The 22872-nt window shown below is 39.8% G+C and overlaps 1 protein-coding gene across 1 annotated transcript; it reads left to right on the forward strand.

Annotated features, from left to right (window-relative positions):
* Positions 1–2791: 2791 nt before the first annotated feature.
* Positions 2792–14806, forward strand: stk35 (serine/threonine kinase 35). The gene is made up of 2 exons (XM_020534474.2): positions 2792–4384; positions 14160–14806. Exon 1 carries the CDS (start codon positions 3244–3246, stop codon positions 4348–4350), a length of 1107 nt encoding a protein of 368 aa, XP_020390063.1. The 5' UTR covers positions 2792–3243; the 3' UTR covers positions 4351–4384; positions 14160–14806.
* The last annotated feature ends 8066 nt before the right edge of the window (positions 14807–22872 follow it).

Raw genomic sequence — 22872 nt, forward strand, 5'->3', positions numbered from 1 at the left:
ACATACCTCCTCCCTCACCCCCATCCCAGGCCCCAAGAAGACTTTCCACATCAAGCAGATGTTCACCTGCACATCTGCCAATGTGGTATACTGCATCCGCTGTACCCGGTGTGGCTTCCTCTACATCGGGGAAACCAAGCGGATGCTCAGGGACCGCTTTGCAGAACACCTACGCTCGGTTCGCAATAAACAACTGCACCTCCCAGTCGTGAACCATTTCAACTCCCCCTCCCATTCCTCAGATGACATGTCCATCCTGGGCCTCCTGCAGTGCCACAATGATGCCACCCGAAGGTTGCAGGAACAGCAACTCATATTCCGCTTGGGAACCCTGCAGCCCAATGGTATCAATGTGGATGTCACAAGCTTCAAAATCTCCCCTCCCCCTACCGCATCCCAAAACCAGTCCAGCTCGTCCCCGCCTCCCTAACCTGTTCTTCCTCCCACCTATCCCCTCCTCCCACCTCAAGCCGCACCTCCATCTCCTACCTACTAACCTCATCCCGCCCCCTTGACCTGTCCGTCCTCCCTGGACTGACCTATCCCCTCCCTAACTCCCCACCTACACTCACCTTTACTGGCCCCATCTCCGCCTCTTCGACCTGTTTGTTTCCTCTCCACCTATCCTCTCCTCTATCCATCTTCTATCCGCCTCCCACTCTCTCCCTATTTATTTCAGAACCCCCTTCCCCTCCCCCTTTTCTGATGAAGGGTCTAGGCCCGAAACGTCAGCCTTTCTGCTCCTACGATGCTGCTTGGCCTGCTGTGTTCATCCAGCCCTGCACCTTGTTGTCTCAGAAACTTTTCAAAATTACTTTTACAAAATTAAATGCAGAGTGCAGTTCCTGCTACTCTATCAGTTCTTGACTGTGACAATAAGTCCCTTCCTTAGATTGATATTGCACCAGTGGGCATGCAGCATGTTCTGTAAATTCCATCTGTTACTCATTGTAGTTATGTTTTTCTGTGATCTTTCCAATAACCTTTTTCTTCTGTAATGTTGGATATGCTTTAAAGTTCCAAAGGAGATGAAGGAGGAAATTTGTGAGGCTATGCCTAGAGTTATGAATGTGTTGGGAAAAAAAATTGGTAACTGGAAAGGTTCCTCAACATTAGAAAAATTGTAACACGCAATAATAGGACCGATATTTAAGAAAAGCCTTTTGACTCTTTAAACCACTTCCTGTTCTTGAATTCTCTTCCTTGTATCTCATGAGATCTTAGATAACATCTTCTTGCTGCAGTATAACCAGTTTACTGTATGGTGTAACTTGATATTCTTGGATTTCCTTCTCTGGATATAACTGCAGTGGAGTAAGATGATCACTCAATCTCATTGTAACTTTGACATATTTTCCAGGATAAATGTTGCTTTTGTCATGCAGTGCATGCTTGGGGTGAGATTCCCAAAGGATGGGATGACAATAGATATCCCAACACTACAACAAAGATAAATTAAGCGATAACTACAGCAAAACAATGAATGCTGCTAGCTCCTGAAGATATCTGTCACTTACTTGGAACAGACTGAAAGGAATGGGCATAGTCTCTGCTGTGACATACATAAGTTAAGGTAGCAAACATGGCTGCTGAGCCCTCTTGGCCAGGAAGGAAGCATCTACTATGCCCTCTCCCATGATGTGAAGCTAGCACCATCAACACCCTGGGACATCCACCAGATGGTTCAAAGATGGCTGGGTAAAGGTAAAATGGGTCAGTTTCCACAATATGCAACAACTCAGAGATATCCATGGACCTCTGGAATCTTCCTCCCCTCCCCTTCCTTATGACTCCATCCCCTAACAGTCCCCATTAACAACTATCCACCCTCCTAGCGAGATTGTTATTAACTCCTTTGTCTATCCAACTGCTCTTCTCTCTCTTTGGGTTCTATCCCCACCTATCGTTTACTCCTTAACCCCTCCCCATTTCTGTCTTCTGCAAATAAACTGACATTTTCTTAGCTACGATCAGTTCTGAAAAAGGGTAACCGGACCCGAAATGTTAACCTTGATTTTTCTTCACAGATGCGGCCAGATCTGCTGAGCTTTTCCAGCAACCTCTGTTTCTGTTCCAGTTTCTAGGCTGCGTCTCATTGTTTTGTATTTGCATGTGACAAGCAGGGAAGGATGTCTAGGGATGATCTGAACAGAATGGGAGGGAGGAAAATCGAGACCAGAACTAGGCTGTACCCTTTCTACGGCTACCAGTCATTAATTGGGCCAAAACAGTGGGGTAAATGATGTGTCTACTGTATTACTATGAATATATGGTCAATTTACTAGCTTTTAAATCGACATTCAGCAGAAACAGGAAATATTGAGGACAGAATCTATAACATCCCTTCAACTTCATCTGTAACAAATTGCATTACTAGGTATACAGTTTCTTGAGACTGCACTGTAAAGTGAATAGCCCGTATAAGTCTTCGTATGACAGAGCAGCCTGTACACACTGCAGCCTGCAGAGGCTGCATTACATGATACGGTCGTCAGGATAACTGCTGTACATTAATTAAGCGCACCGCCTGCACAGATTGTGTAATACATAACAGAGGCCTGTGCAGACTGCGATGCATGATGAAAAGTACAGCCTGCACAGGCATTGCATTGCATGACAGAGCTGCCTGTACAGACTGAGGTACATTGTAAAGCCCGCGCAAACACTGCATGGCAATGACAAGCCGTTTGCGTGAACCACGGCGCAGTAGATCGAAAAGACACGCAACTGCGCGACAGGAGAGGGGCATGAAGGCAGCTCGGGACGTGCGCATGCGCTCGGCAAGGGCACGTGAGCACGGGGCCGACCGTGGACTGGCCGAAAGGAGCCGGTGGAGGGAGGGGGGAGAAGGCCCCAAACTCCCAGCAATGAATGAGTGCGCGAGCCGGCGGAGGCCCGCTATAACCAGGCGGCTCGGTTTGTCCGGTTCGGTGAGCGGTTGTGTGCTCTGATCGCGAGGAGGGCGGAAGGCTGGATGTTACCCTGGTGGTGGAGGAGGAGGAGAGGCCGGCAGTGAGTGAGTGCCGGGTCCTGTCCCTTCTCTTTACCCCCACCCCCTTCCCCCCCTCTCCCGGGAGGGGGGCCGGGAGCTGCGGCTGCGCTGGAGCTGGAGCTCGAGCCGAGTGAAGCGGGGGCCCCGAGGCCGAGGCGGAGGCCCTGGGGGCAGAGACAGAGAGCCAGGCCCCGGCCTCTCTCGCTCAGTGATGTGGAGTGCGAGAGCCTCCCCTCAGCCAGCTGCCCACCATGGAAACTCACGACCTGCCGAGAGAAGGCACCGACTGTGAGGAGCGCCCGGCGCTGAGCGGCGGCACCACCACCACCAGTACGAACAGCCCGAGGCTCCCGGGCCTGCTGTGGGAGCCCAAGTACAGCCTGGTGCAGGAGGTGGGCCGCGGCAGTTACGGCGTGGTGTACGAGGCGGTGGTGAGGAAGAGCGGCGCCCGGGTGGCCATCAAGAAGATCCGCTGCGACGCCCCGGAGAACGTGGAGCTGGCCCTGTCCGAGTTCTGGGCTCTGACCAGCCTCAAACGGCAGCATGAGAATGTGATCCAGTTCGAGGAGTGTGTGCTGCAACGGAACGGCATGGCCCAGAAGATGAGCCACGGCAACAAGCGCTCCGAGTTCTACCTGCGCCTGGTCGAGACCTCGCTGAAGGGCGAGCGGATCCTGGGCGCCGGCGAGCCCTGCTATCTATGGTTCGTCATGGAGTTCTGCAACGGCGGCGACCTGAACCAGTACGTGCTGTCCCGGAGGCCCGACTCGGCCGTCAACACCAGCTTCATGCTGCAGCTGACCAGCGCCATCGCCTTCCTGCATAAGAACCACATCGTCCACCGCGACCTGAAACCCGACAACATCCTCATCTCCGAGAAGTCGGGAGTCCCCATTCTCAAAGTGGCCGATTTCGGCCTCAGCAAAGTTTGTGTGGTGGGCGGAGGAGCAGCCACTAACAAAAACGTGAATGTGAACAAGTGCTGGTTGTCCTCCGCCTGTGGCTCTGACTTTTACATGGCTCCAGAGGTCTGGGAAGGACACTATACGGCCAAGGCTGACATTTTCGCTCTGGGGATCATCATATGGGCCATGATTGAACGAATAACTTTTATTGATGCTGAGACTAAGAAAGAACTGCTTGGGACCTATGTTAGACAGGGCAGTGAGATTGTACCTGTAGGGGAAGCATTGCTAGAAAACCCAAAGATGGAACTACACATCCCGCAGAAAAGGAGGACTTTCATGTCTGAAGGGATCAAACAGCTTATTAAAGACATGTTGGCTGCTAATCCACAGGATCGTCCCGACGCATTTGAGTTAGAAACTAGGATGGACCAGGTCACTTGTGCTGCATAAATTATCTATTATAAAGGGGATACTCTTGTAAAAGGTATACCAACAGTAAGCAAAATATTGATAATGTGGATTCTTGGTCATGTGTAATTCTATGTACCACACTTGCCTTATTTAGTGTATATAGTTTCTCCTGGATTGTAAAGCATACAGTGTCAGAACTTAGATGTTTTCACAGTGTCGTCTTTTTCAAACGCTTTTAACTCTGACCCCATTTTGATTTTAATTTGCCCAATTTAAGGACTTTTTTTTAATTATCAAGAAAACAACCTAACATTTGCTTTCTTCGTTGGAAGAGGAAGGTGGGCACTTTTCTTAGAAAGCTCTGTGATTCTCTTGCAGCGCAAACAATACTTGATGTGTAGAAGAACCCAAAAAGAGCAAGTGTACCCATTAAGTGTACTGTGTTCTTTATGTCTGGTTGGGTACTGAGAAATAATGCTAGAAAATCAAGAAGTCGAGGCAGGACCAAATCAAATTGGTGTTAGAAATATGCTGTAGTTCTATTGCCAGTGACTCACTCAAACCATTCCCCACTTGCACTTCAAATAAGTCCTAGTCTTTCTCAAATACCCTGGAATTCTTTCACTGTTAGGGTTTGGAATGTGCTAAAATATTAATTTCCAATCACATTATTTGCAAATAGACACAAGACTAGTAATGTCACTTAGACCATAATGAGTATTTTACCAGCAAACAATTAAAGTTTATACATGTTATTCTCTGGGATTGGTGCATTGTGAATCAAATGTTCGATTAAGAGTAGAATTGAAAATATTGGATATCACTTGGCTGGTCAGGTAGTGACTGGGGAAAAAGTGACTTTTAATATTGACACAGTTCCTCAGTCGTTATGGATGATTGTTTTGCTTGTAACTACTGGTCTATAAGCTAATATAGGACGTAGTGGTTTTGATTCCTTTTGTCTTCACAAACGTAATGCTAATAGACATTTTGAGAAGTTGTGCATTGCTTTCTCGCTTGGTATCAAGAAAAGCTGCTTAAATCCTTGCCACTAATACAGTGTTCCGTATTATATCAATAAATAACTATGTATTTTAGAACTCCCTGCTCAATTAGATACTGTCAAATTGATAACTTTATGCAACCTTTCTTCTGCATTTAAATTATTTTCATAATTTGGAACAGTTCTTCCCTGTCCTGGCTAAATATCTTAATATTTGTGGTCTGTTGTGTTTCTGTTGTTGTTCTTAACTTCTTCAGTCCCACGAACTTTCCAACAAAGTAGACATGGCATTTTAATTGTTTTACGAAGATGTTTTAAGAATTTGACCCATAGTTGAGATGGAGGATTTTTTCAGGGGCATTGCACTACATGATAGCATCATGCATTAGTGATGTACATTAAGCTCTGTTTTCCTCAGAACTGTGGAGTATTGTTTAGCCTGTTCCTGTTTTGGTGTATTTGTGAACTTGTGTACATTCTCTATTTAACTCAATTTTAGTTTGAGGGTGGGATGAGAATGAAAGGTGGCAGAAGCAAAATAACACAGCAAATATTGTCAATATTGAATGCAGGCAATATAGTTAAAGTTTTTGTGTAACTCATCGCAAGAAATCTGATGCAATTAAAATAGGTTAATAGTATTTGATGTATAAATTGCCTCAAATATGAAAAGGAAGTTGGGGAATAGTGATCCATCAGATTGCTGCATTCATGCTGTAGTGAGGCGAGTGTGTTTATCCAGAACACACACTGCACGAACAAAACAGTTGTTGAATGTAAGTTTATTTTTTTCATTTTTGCAAGCACCAGTTTGACTGTTGTTTTTATATTTTGTAGAAAGAGGAAAATGCAGATTTTTATGGGTGAAATCTGGAAATTATGAAAGTCAATCATTTTCATATTTGTTAATTAATGGAATTGCTCGTCTAAACCAGTTAGTGGCCCAACAGCCAACTAGTAAATATTTTGTAGTCTGGAGTGAAACTGTAGGCAGCGTTGTGTACCTTTTTCAACTGAATTTGTGTATAGTTTGGGAATATTTTCGTTAGTCTTGCTGACTTGTTATACTTTTACATGCAATTTTTTTTCTGCAAGCATGTGTTACAAATGTCCGTGTAAACTGTATGATGAATATCCCATAAGAATGCTGTTTAGTAGCAGAACTTCTGAAGATCAATGACTGTATTTGCAAACTTTATCTTTTGGCTTATGAAACATTTTGTCTTTTGGCTGTTGCTGAATTTATTCTGCCAAGTTTTCTCTGGACGTGTAGAAAACTTTTTTCAAATGGGGATATCCAATTTTCTTTTTACTTTCAGTTTCATTTCTTTATTTTTGAGAAGTTTGTTCTTGCACAAAATTGCACTCTGTAGCTACTAATCTAATTCTTACATGTGTCCTGATGGAGCAATAATATTATGCAGGCCACTTTTGCTTCTTTTAAAAAAAAAGTTGAAGATGAAAGTTCAGTGAGGATATGTGTAACCTTTGTTAATACCTAAGGTAATTGAGGCTAGTTCGCTAAACTGGACATTTATTTTTATCCTACCTAGCTTCATAAAGTGCAGCAATGAATTTTACATTGATTTTGCACTGCAAATGGTGTTAAACTTTTGAGAGCAGACCCATAATCTGGAAAACTAGACACAGCACAGCACAGATGTAAGTAGCCTTTCTCTATGTACTACTTTCTTATGGCCAGGAATTGAGCATACATTATGTAGGATATATCCCTACAATGAGAATTCAAATTTAGAATTTTATGGGAGAATTTAAAGTCTTGATCAAAACTAAAATGAGATGCGAAAAGTAGTTGTTCCATTAAGTAGTACTTAGAGATGAATAGTTGCTGTTGTTTCTGAGTTCAGCTTAAGTTAATGTCTGAACCATTGATCTTGTTTTGTTGCAACTTTGTATTTTTTACACTTAATGTAGCCATACTACCACATTCACTTTTCAGTTACGTACTGGATAAAAAGTGACTGTACTGACTAGAGCATTCACAACAAAAATTGCATTTGTTTAGATTCACAGGAGTGTTATGGGACAAAAGTTAACAGTAAACCAGAGGAACATTTCTACTCAAAAGATTATTTCTTGGAAATGTATTAAATTTAGTGGTTCTCTGTTTTGAAAAAATGTGAGTTGGTTACTGTAGTTTCATTTGTATTAACATTTAATGTAGCAATTAGCAGGTATAGGTAAAACAGATGTATTGTGTAGCTACAGATTTCCTTTATACCCAAATGCAAAGACTTTGACCTTTTAGAGGATCTGAAACCTGTTGTTTTTTTTTGAGAACGCTACAAGCTGAATGTTCATTTTTCTATAATAAAACAATGAACCGTGGATGCTGGAGAATTGAAACAAACAAAACAAAAATTGCTGGAGAAACTCAGCAAGTCTGGCAGCATCTCTGGAGAGAAAACAGTTAACCTTTGAGTCCATTGACCCATCTTTAGTACATGATGATAAAGTCAGGATTGAACCTAAGAGTATGGAATGCAGTTGGTTCACAGGGTGATAGGTTAGAGTGGGTGAGAGGAGTAGAGAAATTAAGGCAACCAGTATCACATGCTCAGTGTCAGGTGGAGGGGAGGATATTGGAAGTGGTTGAAGGGGTTTGTGGAATGGGGAAGAGGATCTTGCCCAAAGAAATGGGCATGAAGGTGACAGGTATGACACAACATTGAACTCTGAAATCCATTTGTGATATGGGCACAAAGGGATGAAACTGAATCCTTTGAGTACAGAATGTTCATCATTAGAACAGAAAGCCAATATGTGTAATAAATAAGAGTTGGAATGTCATTTTGCGCCTGTTCAGGACATTGGTTCGGTCACTTTTGGAGTACTGCATGCAATTCTGGTCTCACTCCTATAGGAAGGATGTTGTGAAACTAGAAGGGGTTCAGAAAAGATTTACAAGGATGTTGCTAGGGTCAGAGGGTTTGAGCTATAGGGAGAGGCTGAATAGGCTGGGGCTGTTTTCCCTGAAGCGTCGGAGGCTGACCTTGTAGAAGTTTATAAAATCATGAATGGCATGGTAAATAGGCAAGATTTTTTGACTGGGGTCGGGGAGTTCAAAGCTAGAGGGCACAGGTTTAAAGTGAAAGATATGAAAGGGACCTAAGGGGCAACATTTTCACGCAGAGGATGCTGTGTGTATGGAATAAGCTGTCAGAGGAAGTGGTGGAGGCTGGTACGATTACAACGTTTAAAAGGCATCTGGGTGGGTATATGAATAGGAAGTGTTTAGAGGGATATGGGCCAAATGCTAGCAAATGGGACCAGATTTAAATAGGCTATTTGGTCGGCATGGATGAGTTGGCCTGAAGGGTCTGTTCCATGCAGTATATCTCTATGACTCTAAATACCTGACTAGGTGACGTTAGGAGAGGGGCAGAGAGGAACGTTCTAAAGGTCCATAATCTTACCCTTGCAACCCGTTCTGCCTTTGAGCAAGATCGTGGCTGCTTTTACATTTATAATAAAATTCCAATGCATGATTTGCATGGATGTTTCATAGAGAATGATGTGAAAGTTGGAGTCTTGATATAGGAGATTTCGTGTTTTCTTTTGATTTTTAAATTTCGACTTTGCCACACGGACCTCAAAGTAAGCCATGCTGAGAGATGTAGTGTTTCCCTTTAGAACTGTACAGCTACTCTGTACTGCATGTTCCTGGTGTGGAACTGGAGCAGTCCTAATGCTTTCCAAACCAATTGCATTAAAAGATTCTCAGAGACAGCCCTCTGCTGCCATCAAAAACAACACTTGCTACTACCAGAAAACAAACGACTGCAGAATAAGATGATTTTAAAATAAGTTCACATAGACCAAGTTAAAGATTATGACACAAATTGTGTGAAGGTAGAAGTTGAAATATTCTGAAACTTAAAGGCTAATAAAAATGCTCATGGAGATGTGCTAATTTTTTTCCCTGGGTCAGTTTTCTTAATGACCACTGTTTAAAATCTTGTTACCTCTGAACAATGTCTAACTTGAAGTGGGGTTTCTAACAGCAGTAAGGGAATGGAAATGTTGAAGTTCTCAGGTCTTGGTGCAGAGCAGTCTGCATCCATCCACATCATTGTGATAGAACTGAATGCCATACTACAACTTGGGGTTTTCTGAGAGTGCCCAACCCCCTGCAGTTGGAATAAGTTTGAGAGAAAATGAGGGTGGTTGGGGGATAAAAAGGTCTTGCATTTGTATAGAGATTTTCACAACCAGAAGGAAGACTTAAATGGAGAAATTAATATGAAAGAGAGCTGGCTAGAAATGTAGAACCATGTTTTTTCAAGTATCTTAAATAAGATTAACTAAATTTAAGAGGGACTGACCTGGGAATTAATAATGAGAAATGATGGAAATGTAGAAGCTTTGAACAGGAGTTTTGTCTGATTATACTGTAGAAGACATGAAAAACAAATATCCCAAGAATGCTTGAAAATTAGGAGGTGTGCAGGAGGGAAGAATTCAAAACTATCATTATTGGGAAAACTGTTAGACCTAAAAGGTGACACATCTTTTGACATAATGGTTGTACGTTGGATCTTGAAAGACGTAGCTGCAAATATAGTTAGTTGTGGTGTGGGGGCTAAAAAGGATTCTGGAAAAGTTCTAGCTGGTAGGAAAATTGCTACTATAAATGTCTGTTCAAATAAGCAGGAAATTGTGCATTAGTTAGAACATGGGAGAAATTCTTAAGGAGATAAATATAGAAAAATTCAAAGTAATCAGATAATAAACATAATTTTGTGAAAGGGAAGTCCTGTTTGCTTGTTACTTCAAATAACTAAAATTAGTCAATGTGGATAAGGGGGAACCTGTAGATGTGGCCTGCTTGGATTTCCAAAAGGGATTTAATAAGGTGACTCACTAAAGGTTATTATATAAAATAAAAGATCATGGTGTAGAGTAACACAATAGCATGCATAAAGGACTGATTAAGCTAACAAAAAGTAAAGAGTATGATAAATGGGTCATTCTTTGGTTGTAGAGCTATTATTCATGCACTGTTATAGGAATCGGTGATGCCTCAACTGTCAACTGTATTCATGATTTGGATGAAAATACCAAATGTATAGTAGTTCAATTTGCCAATGACACCAATATAAGTAGGGGAGTAAGTTGTCAAGTAATTGTCAAGTTGTCAAGTAGTTGTCAAGTTGTCAAGTAATCTACAAAGTAATTTAGTCAGGTTAAGTAGATGGTAGTTTGCCTGTTGGATTGAAGTGTGGACAAATTCACACTTTCACATTTTGGCAGGCAAAATAGAAAGAAAATACATTTTTCTGAAGAGAATTTTACAGTATAGACAAATATTAATAAAATGTAGTATGCAGGCACAGCATGTAATTAGGAAGACAGTTGGAATATTGGCATTGGAAATTGAATATAAAAATAGGAAGTGCTGCTACAGCCTTAACTATATGACATCTGGAATACTATGTGAAGATTTAACCATTTTGTATAAGGAAATCACAACGTTAGAAACAGTTCAGAGAAAATAATCCCTTAGTTGAAGGAGTTATCTTCTGAGGAAGAATTTACCCGCAGTGTGCCATGAGGATCGGTACTGGGTCCATTGCTTTTTGTCATTTATAAAGATGATTTGGATGTGAACGTAGGAGGTATGGTTAGTAAGTTTGCAACTGACACCAAAATTGGAGGTGTAGTAGAGGTCACCTCAGAACAACAGGATCTTGATCAGATGGGCCAATAGGCCTAGGAATAGCAAATGGAGTTTAATTTAGATTAATGTGAGGTGCTGCATTTTGGAAAGGCAAATCGGGTCAGGACTTGCATGCTTAATGATAAGGTCCTGGGGAGTGTTGCTGAGCAAAGAGACCTTGGAGTGAAAGTTTATAGTTTCTTGAAAGTGGAGTCACAGTTAGATACGATAGTGAAGGAGATGTTGGTACTCTTGAGCATAGGAGTTGGGAGGTCATGACATTGGTTAGACCATGTTCGTGTGGTATTCCAAAATTCTGGTCTTTCTGCTATAGGAAGGATGTTGTGAAACTTGAAAGGGTTCAGAAAAGATTTACCAGAATGTTGCCAGGGTCGGAAGGTTTGATCTCTAGGGAAAGGCTGAATAGGCTGGGGCTATTTTCCCTGGAGTGTCAGAGGCTGAGAGGTGACCTTTTATAGAGGTTTATAAAATCATGAGGGTCATGGATGGGGTGAATAGACAAGGTCTTTTCCCTGGGATGTGGTTGGGAGTCCAAAGGTAGAGGGCTTAGGTTTAAGGTGAAAGGGGAAAGAATTAAAAGGAGCCTAAGGGGCAACTTTTTCACACAGAGGTTGGTGCATATGTGGCATGAGCTCCCAGTGGAAGTGGTGGAGGCTGGTACAATTACAACAGTTAAAAGGCATCTGAATGGGTATATGAATAGGAAGGTTTTAGAGGGATATGGGCCAAATACTGGCAAACGGGAGAAGATTTGTTTAGGATATAAGGTTGGCACGGACGAATTGGATTGAAGGGTCGGTTTCTGTGCTGTACATCTCTATGACTGCAAGTGTTGACCTTGCTCGGTCCAAACAGCCGAGGGATAGGCTTTTGATATAACCCATCAATCTTTTGAGTGGAAATCCTTTATGCATTTGAATTTAGAAGAGTGAGATATGGTCATGGGGAAACCTGTAAGTGAAGGGTCTTGACAGGATGGATGGATGGTAAGGTGATGCTCCCTCTTGAGGCAGTCCTAGTTCTAGGACAACAGTTTAAAAACTTGTCCCATTTAAAACAGGGGAAAATCTTCCTTTCTGAGGCACGTTAGTCTCTGGAATTCTCTTCCCTTGAGAGTACTGGAAGTTGGGTCGTTGAATATGTTCTGTTGGAATTTTGACGCACAAAGGAGCCGAAGATTATGGGTGACTGACAGACTGGATTTCAGGCCACAATCGACTAGTTATAATCTTATCAATGGTGCAGTGTGGCCTATTCCTCTGAATTTTTGTGCTTGCATATGCTTTGCAGCCAATTTTAGTACTTCTGAAGTGCACTCTGTTCAGAAAGTTGACAGTTTGCTGTTACCTGCTGCCACAAGAATACCAATAAGGGACAAAACTGACATTTATATTGTACAAGAGTGCTGATTAGTAGAGGCATTGCAACGGAGAATTCAGCAGTTAATGATATCCTAGCAATTCAATGTTCAGACTTCAAACCAGGCAGGTTGACTATCACCCATTTTGTTCAATTGACACAGGAGCAATGTATGCACCTGTACTTTCAGGAGCAGTGTATGCTCCTGTATACTGTTTGCATATTAATACATGTAGCTGCCAATAGACACAAGTACTTCACACTGAGCCCTTGACTGACAATCCTAAAATCAGTCAATTAAATTCTTTGCACTGACAGGATGATCCAGACAATGTTGTCCAGTTGCAAAATTACATCTAATGTTGAAACTGTGGTGTGAGTTTTGCAAGTACTTAGTAGTTGGGCACGGTCAGCACCTTGCTTAGTCCAAACAGCCGAGGGGATGTACTTTTGATATAATTTACCAATCTTTGGGCCATATGGCTTACATACTACATCACAGCAGCACTGAAATTTATTTACCACATTACTCATTTGTGTGATGCATTGTGTCTTTTTAGCTTTTCAGCAGCAGTGAATACCACTTGTGTTCCTACTGCATAGCAGAAACATGGCACATTGTGGGCAGAAGGGGAATGTGTGCCTGCACTACTGCTGTTTCAACTCAGCAGCACAGGTGACACTCATTCTCTGGTTCATTGTTTGGAACGGTGCCCTGAGAAATTGGTCAACCTATCTGGTTTGAAATCTAAACAAAGCTTGGCAATTAACAGTCAATTATCATTAGTTGATGCATTCTCCATGGCAATACCTATTGAATCAGAATCCAGTTGTTAATTAATCAACATTCTCACATATGAATGTTGATTTTCGCCTTTATGGCATTCTTGCAAATTGCTCCACTTCAACAAGCAATGTCTTTTTCAGCAGTTTCTAACTGATGTGTTATGGGTATGTCTCTAGAGTAATTTGCTAGTCCACAGCATTATTCTTTAACTAGTGACAACTGGTCAAGGATAAACCAAACAGCCATCTTTTGGAAGTTTTGGAATGATACCATTATCTACATCATAATCTTTGGCTTGTTACAGCATTCTATATGAAAGATCAAAGCTGCAACACATTTAAATACTAGGGAATTGTGTAAACAAATAGAGCAATGTTGAAACACATGCAAGAGCGTTTTGTTTTACAGTTTCCTGAGGCTTTCATTTACATAAATAGAAATGTTTATCAAAGAACAAATTGATTTTAATTTAAAAGCTTTTGAGGATTGAGAACAACACGCATAAATGTATTGCCCTTGTGAATTATATTTTTTGTGTAATGGAAACTTGTAGCAAGAATTGTCACCTATTGCAACTTAACTGCCCACAGTTTCATCTTGAATGAATCTTCTGATTTGAAGTTCTTGTATAGTAGCCACAGTACTTGTCAGACTTTGATTGTAATCTGTCACTGCATGTAGACATATCTTAAAATATTTTTATGGTTTAATAATTGCTTGGTTCCAGTCATTTTTGTGAATATCTTTTGAAGAATTATGCATGATTCCCATGACTTTTATTAAAATCTTTCCAGCAGTCCTAAAAGGTCAGAACCTGAAAAATTAATGCTATTTCTTCTTCCACAGGTGCTGTCAGACCTGTTAAGTATTTCCAGTAACTTTTACGTTTCTTTCTAGTGATATTCTCCAATTTACATAGTTTTCCAGGATTGGTTTGTGATTGTCTGCTTCAAATACAGTTTCATTTTATAAGCCATTCCTTTTTTTGTTTGTTTCAGGCTGGACAAATTAGAACACGAATTTGCTGTCAAGAATGGAAATTAAATTGAACAGCTTCCTTAGAACATACAGAAATTGAAGTCTTTGCTGCATTTAGAGCTTCAGCACTAGCTGATGTCAGGACAAGGAAAGCTATGCAATTAAATTGCTAAGATTTTATTTTTTTGGGGTGGGAGTGAGTGTTTGCCATGCAATAAGCTTGTATTTACACTATTTGGTTGTTTCTTCACTTTATCTGATTAAATGCTGTGTCCTTGAAGATTTAATTGGGTGGATTGAATTCTTAAAGCTAAATGACCCTATGTTGATTAACTTTTGTTTTATGTTAAGCATTAGATGTTATTGGCAAGAATTTGAGCAGCTGCACTTATTATATACCAGTATGATTTATTTTAAAATGATCAGCATGAGTGACCAGAGTGCCTTATTATTTTGTCAGATTTGTTGATGCTATACAGAATCCAAGGAGCTTTAAATTTCAAAATGTGTAATTTTTTTTGATAATGTACTGGAGAGCCAGTTTCTTTAATATGGCCTGGATGATGTGTTCTGGCAGGCTGAAAACTAAGGGTTAGTTGAACCATAAAATCAGGAATTTCATTGAAATAATTTGTTGAATAAAGAACTTGACCATTTGGAAACTGAAGCTAAACACTTGTGGTTATTCTTCCTCCTTCTGCAGCTCCATTCTTAGTGACCTTTGATAAATAGCTGAAACTTTGGGTCAAGTAGGATCTGATATTTAGAGTCTGTACTTGAAACAAGACCGAAAGAAATTGTCTTCTCTCTAACTTAAAGGATCTTGAATGCGTGAAGTTTGAAAAAACTTGTCCTAGCTGTGTGTCTAATATAGAGCAAAAACTGCCGCAGTCATTTTTACAGCTCGTTAGGATGACAAGTGTGGGAACTGGGAAAACCATATTCTATAAAAGTGTACTTAGAGTTTTTAACTCTACTAATTGAGATACTGTATAGCATAGAATCTTGCTCCACGGCAAAATATAACATTCATGGTCTGTTAGTGGCAGTCTTAACTTTCTACCCACATACCCGGAGAGTGCTGTGAATAAGGTGTGCTACTGTCCACATCGGGAATGGAGTCTCAACTTTAGTACTATTATCTACTGCTGTGCAATAGTTGATCTAGGAGTTCTGACGCTGATACTGAGTAACAAAATAGAGCACCAGCATTCTTCAGTGCGAACAAAAAGTCTTGTTACTGGCAAGTCTAGTTAGTATGAAAGTTCTTTTTTCTTCCCTCCCCTCCACTAGCTTAAACATATTATGGAGGCTGGCTCTCCACATTTTTCTGAACGGTTCTCCATACTAAAGTTGCTACTGGAGTGAAAGCTGTGATTTGTATGACCAAGATGTGCAGATGCCATAGAATCCAGCTATTTGAAATCTGGTGAGAGATTAACAGTTTAGCAAACTTCAGTAGAAAAATGCATTATATTTGCTGTTTAGTCTCCCTCTGTCAAATGTTCAGTGTTGTTAATTTTCTAAACAGCAAAATTAGGATAGTCACTTTTTGTGCTGTTGACAAATTGAATACTTGAGCAACATTTCTAAGAGCACTCAAGATTTGAGTATCTGACTCTTGGTGGAATGATATAAATAGAAGAAAGATTGGAAATCATTCCAATTCAAGTTTATATAAAGATGGCAACAGGTGATATTCATTTTTCATGCGTTTCTGCATAGTTTTGAAAACTTTCCAAACTTGTTTGTAAATTTATTTACCTTAATTCTGACCCTTGTCTACAAGTGATCTTAACTTTTTCTTTTTGGGAAAGTAGTCATTTTTATTCCATAGTTAAAATTATATAGCTGTGGCTATATAGTTTACACTTGACTGCACCAGATTTTCCTTAAACGCATGGTCAAAAATGTATCAGGTTACTACAGCAACCTTTAAGGTATATTGCAGTTTTTCTAAAAAAAAAAGTACTGCTGACCATTAGATGTGAAGAATTTTTACTGCCAAGTTACCAATACAGGAACTCATTCTATTTCCATTGATCAAGCAAAACATTGATCTAACCCACATTATTCACTAAGTTTTTTTCACTCACTCATGAAATGGAGAAATTGCAAGATTATTTTTACATTGGTTGTAACTTGAGGCTTACCACTGAGCTAGCGGGCTTGGATTTAACTTTGCACACTTCTGTTCATTAGTTGTTAAGTGTAGAAGTGCTAGATGAGACATTGCTGTACTTGCAGAAAACGAGCTTTAAATTTATACCATTTAATTGACATTCCACTGAAGGTGTTCTTCCTGTGCGAAAGCTTGTTTAGGCCTAACGCAGTTGGAAGCGGGGTAGATTCTAAGTAATTCTTTGCTTTTAAAGTACTTCATTTTGATTTGGAATCGAGCTAATCCACTGGCAAATGACAGGCCTGTTAATATCGCAAGTGGATGGGATTATGAATCTGTGTAGTTATCCTATTGTCTTCCTAACCTGAGCAGAGGGCTGAGAAAGACTGATCTGTAGTGTTGCAATGATCAGTCTTTGTATTGATGGGTATCTTTTTGCTAAGATTCGGCAAGTGAAGTAGCAGGCCTCAAAATTTATTGGTGAGGGGAAACTGATTTCATTTTCAACAGTGCAATTTCTTTTTCCCTGCCCCTCACCACCTGAAGACACTTGTTATTTTATGCTGAGAGTACTGCTTAAAGTAACAATTCAGTACTGCAGTTTTGGTGAATGCTTATCTTGATCTTGGAAAGTTTTTTTTTAAACAAGGACAAATGTGTGCCAATAATTCTACAGTTATAAAAATGTTCTCAAGCATTAGGTGGAGTTCAAGGCATATTACATTAGATTACCAAACTAAATAAACTTGAGGCTACAAAAAGTCTTTGGAGGAAAAATATTGGGTTGCTAAATCCAAGGATGCTCCAGTACTTTGATCTTTTATGGTGAGTTAATATTTTAAAATTAATAGTTTTGTTATGACTGCTTGTTTTTCCAGGTTCAATGCAACTACTAGAAAATTTGGGAAATAAACCAAATTTCAAACTTTATAATCAGAGTTGAGTTAGAAAACCACAGTGGATTGTACAGTAAAACAGCCATTGAAGCTGCCTTTTTGTATTGTTTCATAAATTAAATCCTAATATCAATTACTTAGGTTTTTGCTTAACATGGGTCGTAGATCTTCAGTCATGGAAATGTCATTCTTTATAATTCAAAATTCAAAGTTATTGTCCTTCCTGGAACTTTAGAAAAGTTTGTTTAAAATTAGAGTAAAAGCAAACGAAGGCTGCTGTGTTGAAAGAATATGGCACTTGCAGTTTGAATTCAAACTGAAATTCCTCAATGACAATTAGTGTTTAATAATCCATGAATGTGGGCTGTTGTTGTAGAATGTGCTCTCCACTACTATTCAGCATATGTTAATTTGGTACTTTTTGCACTCAGCAGCTGAAAGTGCAGAAATGTTTTTAAAGCTCATCTAAAAACATCGAATCACATTCCCAAGTAAACTTGTGTTGAAATAATGGGTTGGGGTGGGGCGAAAAGAGGGAACAGATTTGTGGAGCATTTTGTGCTGGGGCAGAATGATAGTTGTGACTGAGCATTTGGGGTATGTTTACTGAAGCGTCGCTATGTGGTTTACAGAAGGATTTGCTTCAAGAGAATCCTCGTTTGTTTCTACCTCATATTCAGGGTGTCACCTAAGTCATGCTGGATGATGTAACACTGCTTGTTCTCTCTATGGTTGATTTGTCCTCTTACTGCAAATTCATTTCATTAGATTTTCTCCAAGAACCTTAACACTTCTATGCAATTTTTATGTATTTGGATTGAAACACTGTAATGGTACCACAATTTCTATTTATGTTGGTCCCTCTACTTCGAACATAAACATTGTTGTGGACCAATATTTGAACTTTTTTTGATTTTTGTATTTAACATTGATTTGTAGTTTGGACTGGTGCCATTTGAATATTCAAATGATTTGTCTTAGGAAGAATATTTGACATTCATTGCATTTGTTTCAGCAATAAAGAGTTTAAAGTGTCTTCTGATTTGAGAATTTGATTGTGTTCATTTTTTGTGTATAATTTAGTTTCTTGAATTTCATTTGAATTCAATATTTTAAATTGGCAGTTATTTGATTTCTTATTTCTTTTAATAAAAACATTTAACCAGTTCCCATTCAACATAGCTATCATAGGGTTGCGCATAATTTTCAATCAGCAGATGACTTTCAGGCCAAATGCTGCTGGATTACTATATTACTACTACATCTTGCATGAGAGGTATTGCAGATATTTAGTTTATTAAAACTCTTTGCAGCAGGCCCCTGGATGGTTGCAGTCATTCTTAGGAGGAAAGTCTTAGAATTTAACTCCCTTTATGAACAAAACATACAAAATAGAAGGAAAATTACCATCTGAACTTAATTTTTTCATTAGAAATGCTTAAGATCACCTGTTTTATGATGAAAGTATCAATTGCACCAAAAATACTGGTTCCTGCTTGAGTTTAAAGGTAAGAAATCTGCCACTACCTCCCTTCCAAATTCCTGCAACAATTTGGTTTCTTAGCAGAAACTGTCTCCCCCTCACTGGCTGGTCAGTCCAGTCACTTTAGACATTCATTCTCCACCAGGAAGGTCTACAGATCACCCAAGTCATTTTTAAAATGGGACCCAAACAATTTTGACTCATCACCACCATTATTTGCCGAGTTGAACTCTTTACATTTGAACAACACCTTTTCATCTCTTTCTTACATATTAAAGATTTTGTTTTGAAAACACCTATTAGTCCTGGCTTGTGCCTGTTTTATTGTGAGATATATGAAACACTTGCTTCTCCACTTTATTTGGACTCCCTTCCTCATTCCATTTTGATCCAGTATATTGACTAACAATGCTGTATCTTAATGCAATTCTGCTTAATTGCATCAATTTTGCTTTCCATTTCAACCCACTTTGCCTGCATGTGGTTAGTTTCTAACTTTTAACCCATTTTTCACTCTAATTCTAGGGTAGACTGAACCCAAGTATAATGTCTACCACTGCACCTGGACTGACTCTCACCTAACTTCCTATATGGGCTTATTTTTATTCTCCAAGTTTGTCTGCAGCATCATTAGTCTGGAAGTTTGCTATTGTAATGCTTCTGTTGTGCCTGCCTTCCTCTTCAGCTGAGGGTCACCCCTCAGCTGTAGGTTGACCACAGTGTATTTGGTCACTTCCTGTACTTCTAATTTCAGCCTTACATCATGTGAAACTCCTCATACAGTGCCAGCTCCTGTGAAATGCCATTATTGAACCAAGTGGATCATTTGTGGATCTCTAGTCTGTTCTTTCATTGCGGTTGAAACCTGCATAACTTCCCATGTGCGCAGATGATGCTGGAAATTCCCATTCGTTTTCCAGTGTTGAAGGGCACAAACAGTCCTTCCAGATAAACAACAATTTCTATCTGCTTTCAACTTGGTACAGGGAATTCCTGATTTACAAATTCATGACTGACTTACAAACCTGTATGGGGGTGTAATTTTAAACATCTGTGACACATGTTTCCTGTTCTTATGAAAGGCTATTATTGTGCCACATTGTTTTCTGATTTGTCATGCAAATCAATTTGCAAACAGTCTCCAGAATGGAACCTGTTTGCATTCTAGGGATTGCCTGTATACTGTATCTATTGCTGATAAGAACTTGACTACATTGGGTAATCAAATACAGTTTGGATGATTGCTAAACTCCTCTGTTTGGTCCAGACGCATAATTAAGATTTTGACCACTGTCATTTTAATTTTCCATAGTTTTATTTACTGTTGCAAATCAAAGAGTTATCTCTGGTTGTTGATTGGAGGTAGGATTAGGGCAGTTGAGATGGGACAAATACATTTCGTCATAACCCTGTATCTGCTTGCCAGCTCCTCGGGATTGGTCTGACATTGCTGAGTTCTGTGTCTATTTGAAGGACCCAGTGTGGAAAAGAAGGGACATGTTAGCAATCCCCTGCAATTTCAGTATATCCCAGCTAGTGAATTCTCCCTTGCTTGCGGTCTGGGTCCATTACTGACAGCTACCACTGCATCTGGCGACACTGCTTGGATTGGATTGGATAGTAGCTGTCAGTGGTGCAGGATTTCTGCTGGTTCTTTGATTATACGGGTAAAGCCTACTGCTAACCACTTATTGACACTTAGTGTAGCCAGAGTTTTGCAAAGGAGACAATGTAAATTCTTGTCGGCTCCCTAGCTGGTGGGTTCCCTGTCCACTGGATTAAATGCTGTTTGCTCAGTTTCTTTTCGCAAATGCCATTTGACCTGTTGAATATTAACAATAAATTCTGGATCTGTTTTATTTGCCAGTTATAGGATAAGTATTATCCAGGGAGAACAACCCAGCTGTTTTTTGAAATGAGACAAAGGAATCTTATATATCCGTTTGACAGGCCAAATGAATCGAAGTTTAATGTCTCTTCTTAAAGTCAACGTCACCAATAGTGTGCCAATCTCTGTTTACTATAATAGAGTAGCGAGATTTTACGTCTTTCTGATTTTTAGAGCAAGAGTCACAGCTCATGTTTTGGTGGATGGAATCACAAATTGAAGTAATTTATTTCTGACATGTACGTGAAATATCAAATGGATCAGCAAATATGAACTGACAACTATTTAATGTAATTTTTTTTCACTTAAATGGGTTGTGTGTGAACTGACAGCCTATTCAGATTTCACAAAAGGAGGCTTTGCACTCAACATTCCTAATAAATGAAGTCAGCAATCCAAACCTCAACAGGTTATGTAACCTCATGTTGTTTTAAAATAACATTTGATTTGTGTTATAATTGTCACTGCAGCATTTGAATTTGTTATCGAATGTAAATATACAACCATGTTGAAATAATCAATTTGTAGGATTCCATAAAAGTTATGAAGTTAATCAAAAAATAATTGTTCACTGCCAATTACTCATGAAAGATTGTACCATTATCCTAACAATGGGGCCATAGCCTGTTAGCCAAAGAGTTTTGAAGCTTGGGCTTTATGCAGATACACAACATAATCTGTTGAGACCCATCTCAAATGGGTTTGAGGTTGGACGTTCGCCATTGATCCCAGCCAATGATACAGTGCTGAAATGTGTTTTATGAGTTATCTACAAGTATATACATTTATTTCTTTATGACAATGCTTCATAAGTGAAAATTATTTCTTGTCTATTTTCGTTGCATAAATTCTCAGAACAATATGTAAAATTTGATTAATCACCTGCTTCGCTTGAGGAATGAACAGTCAGCTTTCTACAAAATGCCAGAATAAAAAGGCAAAGGACCCTTCAAGAAAGAAGTGCTTGGATTTGTGACATCTTCATAATCATAAGACATTTCAAAGCCAATGAATTATAGGCGTTATTGTAACACAGGAAATATGGAAGTCGATATGTATACAACAAGCTACCACAACTAGCCCTGTGGTATTGATCAGATAATGTGCTTTTGCGATGGTGATTGAGGGATAAATATGGACCAGGGCACCAGTGAAACCCCACTTGCTTTTCTTTGAATAGTGTCATAAGCTATGTGTTTGCATATGTATGAACGTGTATAAACAAATGAGTTAGAAGCAGGAGTAGGCCATTTGGCTCCTCAAGCTTACTGTGCCTTTTAATAAAATCATGCCTGATCTGATTGTAATTTCAACTCCAAATTCCTGCTTCTCCCTGATAACCTTTCATCCCTTCCTTACCAACAATCTATCCACCTCTGTCTTAAAATATCCAGAGACTTTGCTTCCAATGCCCTTTGAGAAAAAGAGTTCCACAAAATTGTGTTCTTGAGAGAAGAGCTATCTCTTCATCAACGTCTTAAATTGGTGAAACTTTATTTTTAAATGTCAACTGTTCGTTCTAGACTCTCCCACAGAAGTATCCTATTCACATCCACCCTGTCTAGACCCTCACGATCTTGTATGTTTCAATCAAATCACCTTTTACTCTTTGAAGCTCCAGCAAATACAAGCACAGCTTGTCCAACCTCTCCTCATAAAACAATCTGCCTATCCAGGTTTTAGTCCAGTAAACCTTTGAACTGCTTCCAATTCATTTACATATTTCATCAGATGACGAGACAACCGCTGTACACAGTACTCCAGATGTGGTCTCACCTGCACTCTGTATATCTAAAGCCTAAGTGATTTTTGTGTGTTTAATTGTCCTTGCTTCTTTAATTACTTACTGTACCTGGCATATGAGTTTTCTGTGATTCATACACTAGGATACTGATCCCTCTGCATCTCAGTGCTGCAAACTGTCACCATTTAATAAATCTTCTTTTACATTCTTGCTGTTAGAATGGACAATCTCACATTATTCCGCATTATACTTCATTTGCCACATTTTTGCCTATTCCCTTAATCCATCTATTTCTCTTTGTAGCCTCCACATGTCCTGTTCATGACTTTCTTTCCTACGCATTTTTATGACGCCAACGTATTTTGCAATGATAGCAGTTCCATCATCGAAGTTATTTATGTAAGAAGTTGAGGCCCCAGCCCAGATACCTTTTCTTCTATTATTAATTTTGTGGGATGTGGGTATCGCTGGCTGGCCAGCATTTATTGCCCATCTCTAGTTGCCGTTGAAAAGGTGGTGGTGAGCTGCCTTTTTGAACCACTGCAGTCCATCTGCTGTGAGTTGACCCACAATGCCATTAGGGAGGGAGTTCCAGGATTT

The sequence above is a fragment of the Rhincodon typus genome, chromosome 19, assembly GCF_021869965.1.
Source record: "Rhincodon typus isolate 14 chromosome 19, sRhiTyp1.1, whole genome shotgun sequence".
In the NCBI taxonomy this organism is placed as follows: domain Eukaryota; kingdom Metazoa; phylum Chordata; class Chondrichthyes; order Orectolobiformes; family Rhincodontidae; genus Rhincodon; species Rhincodon typus.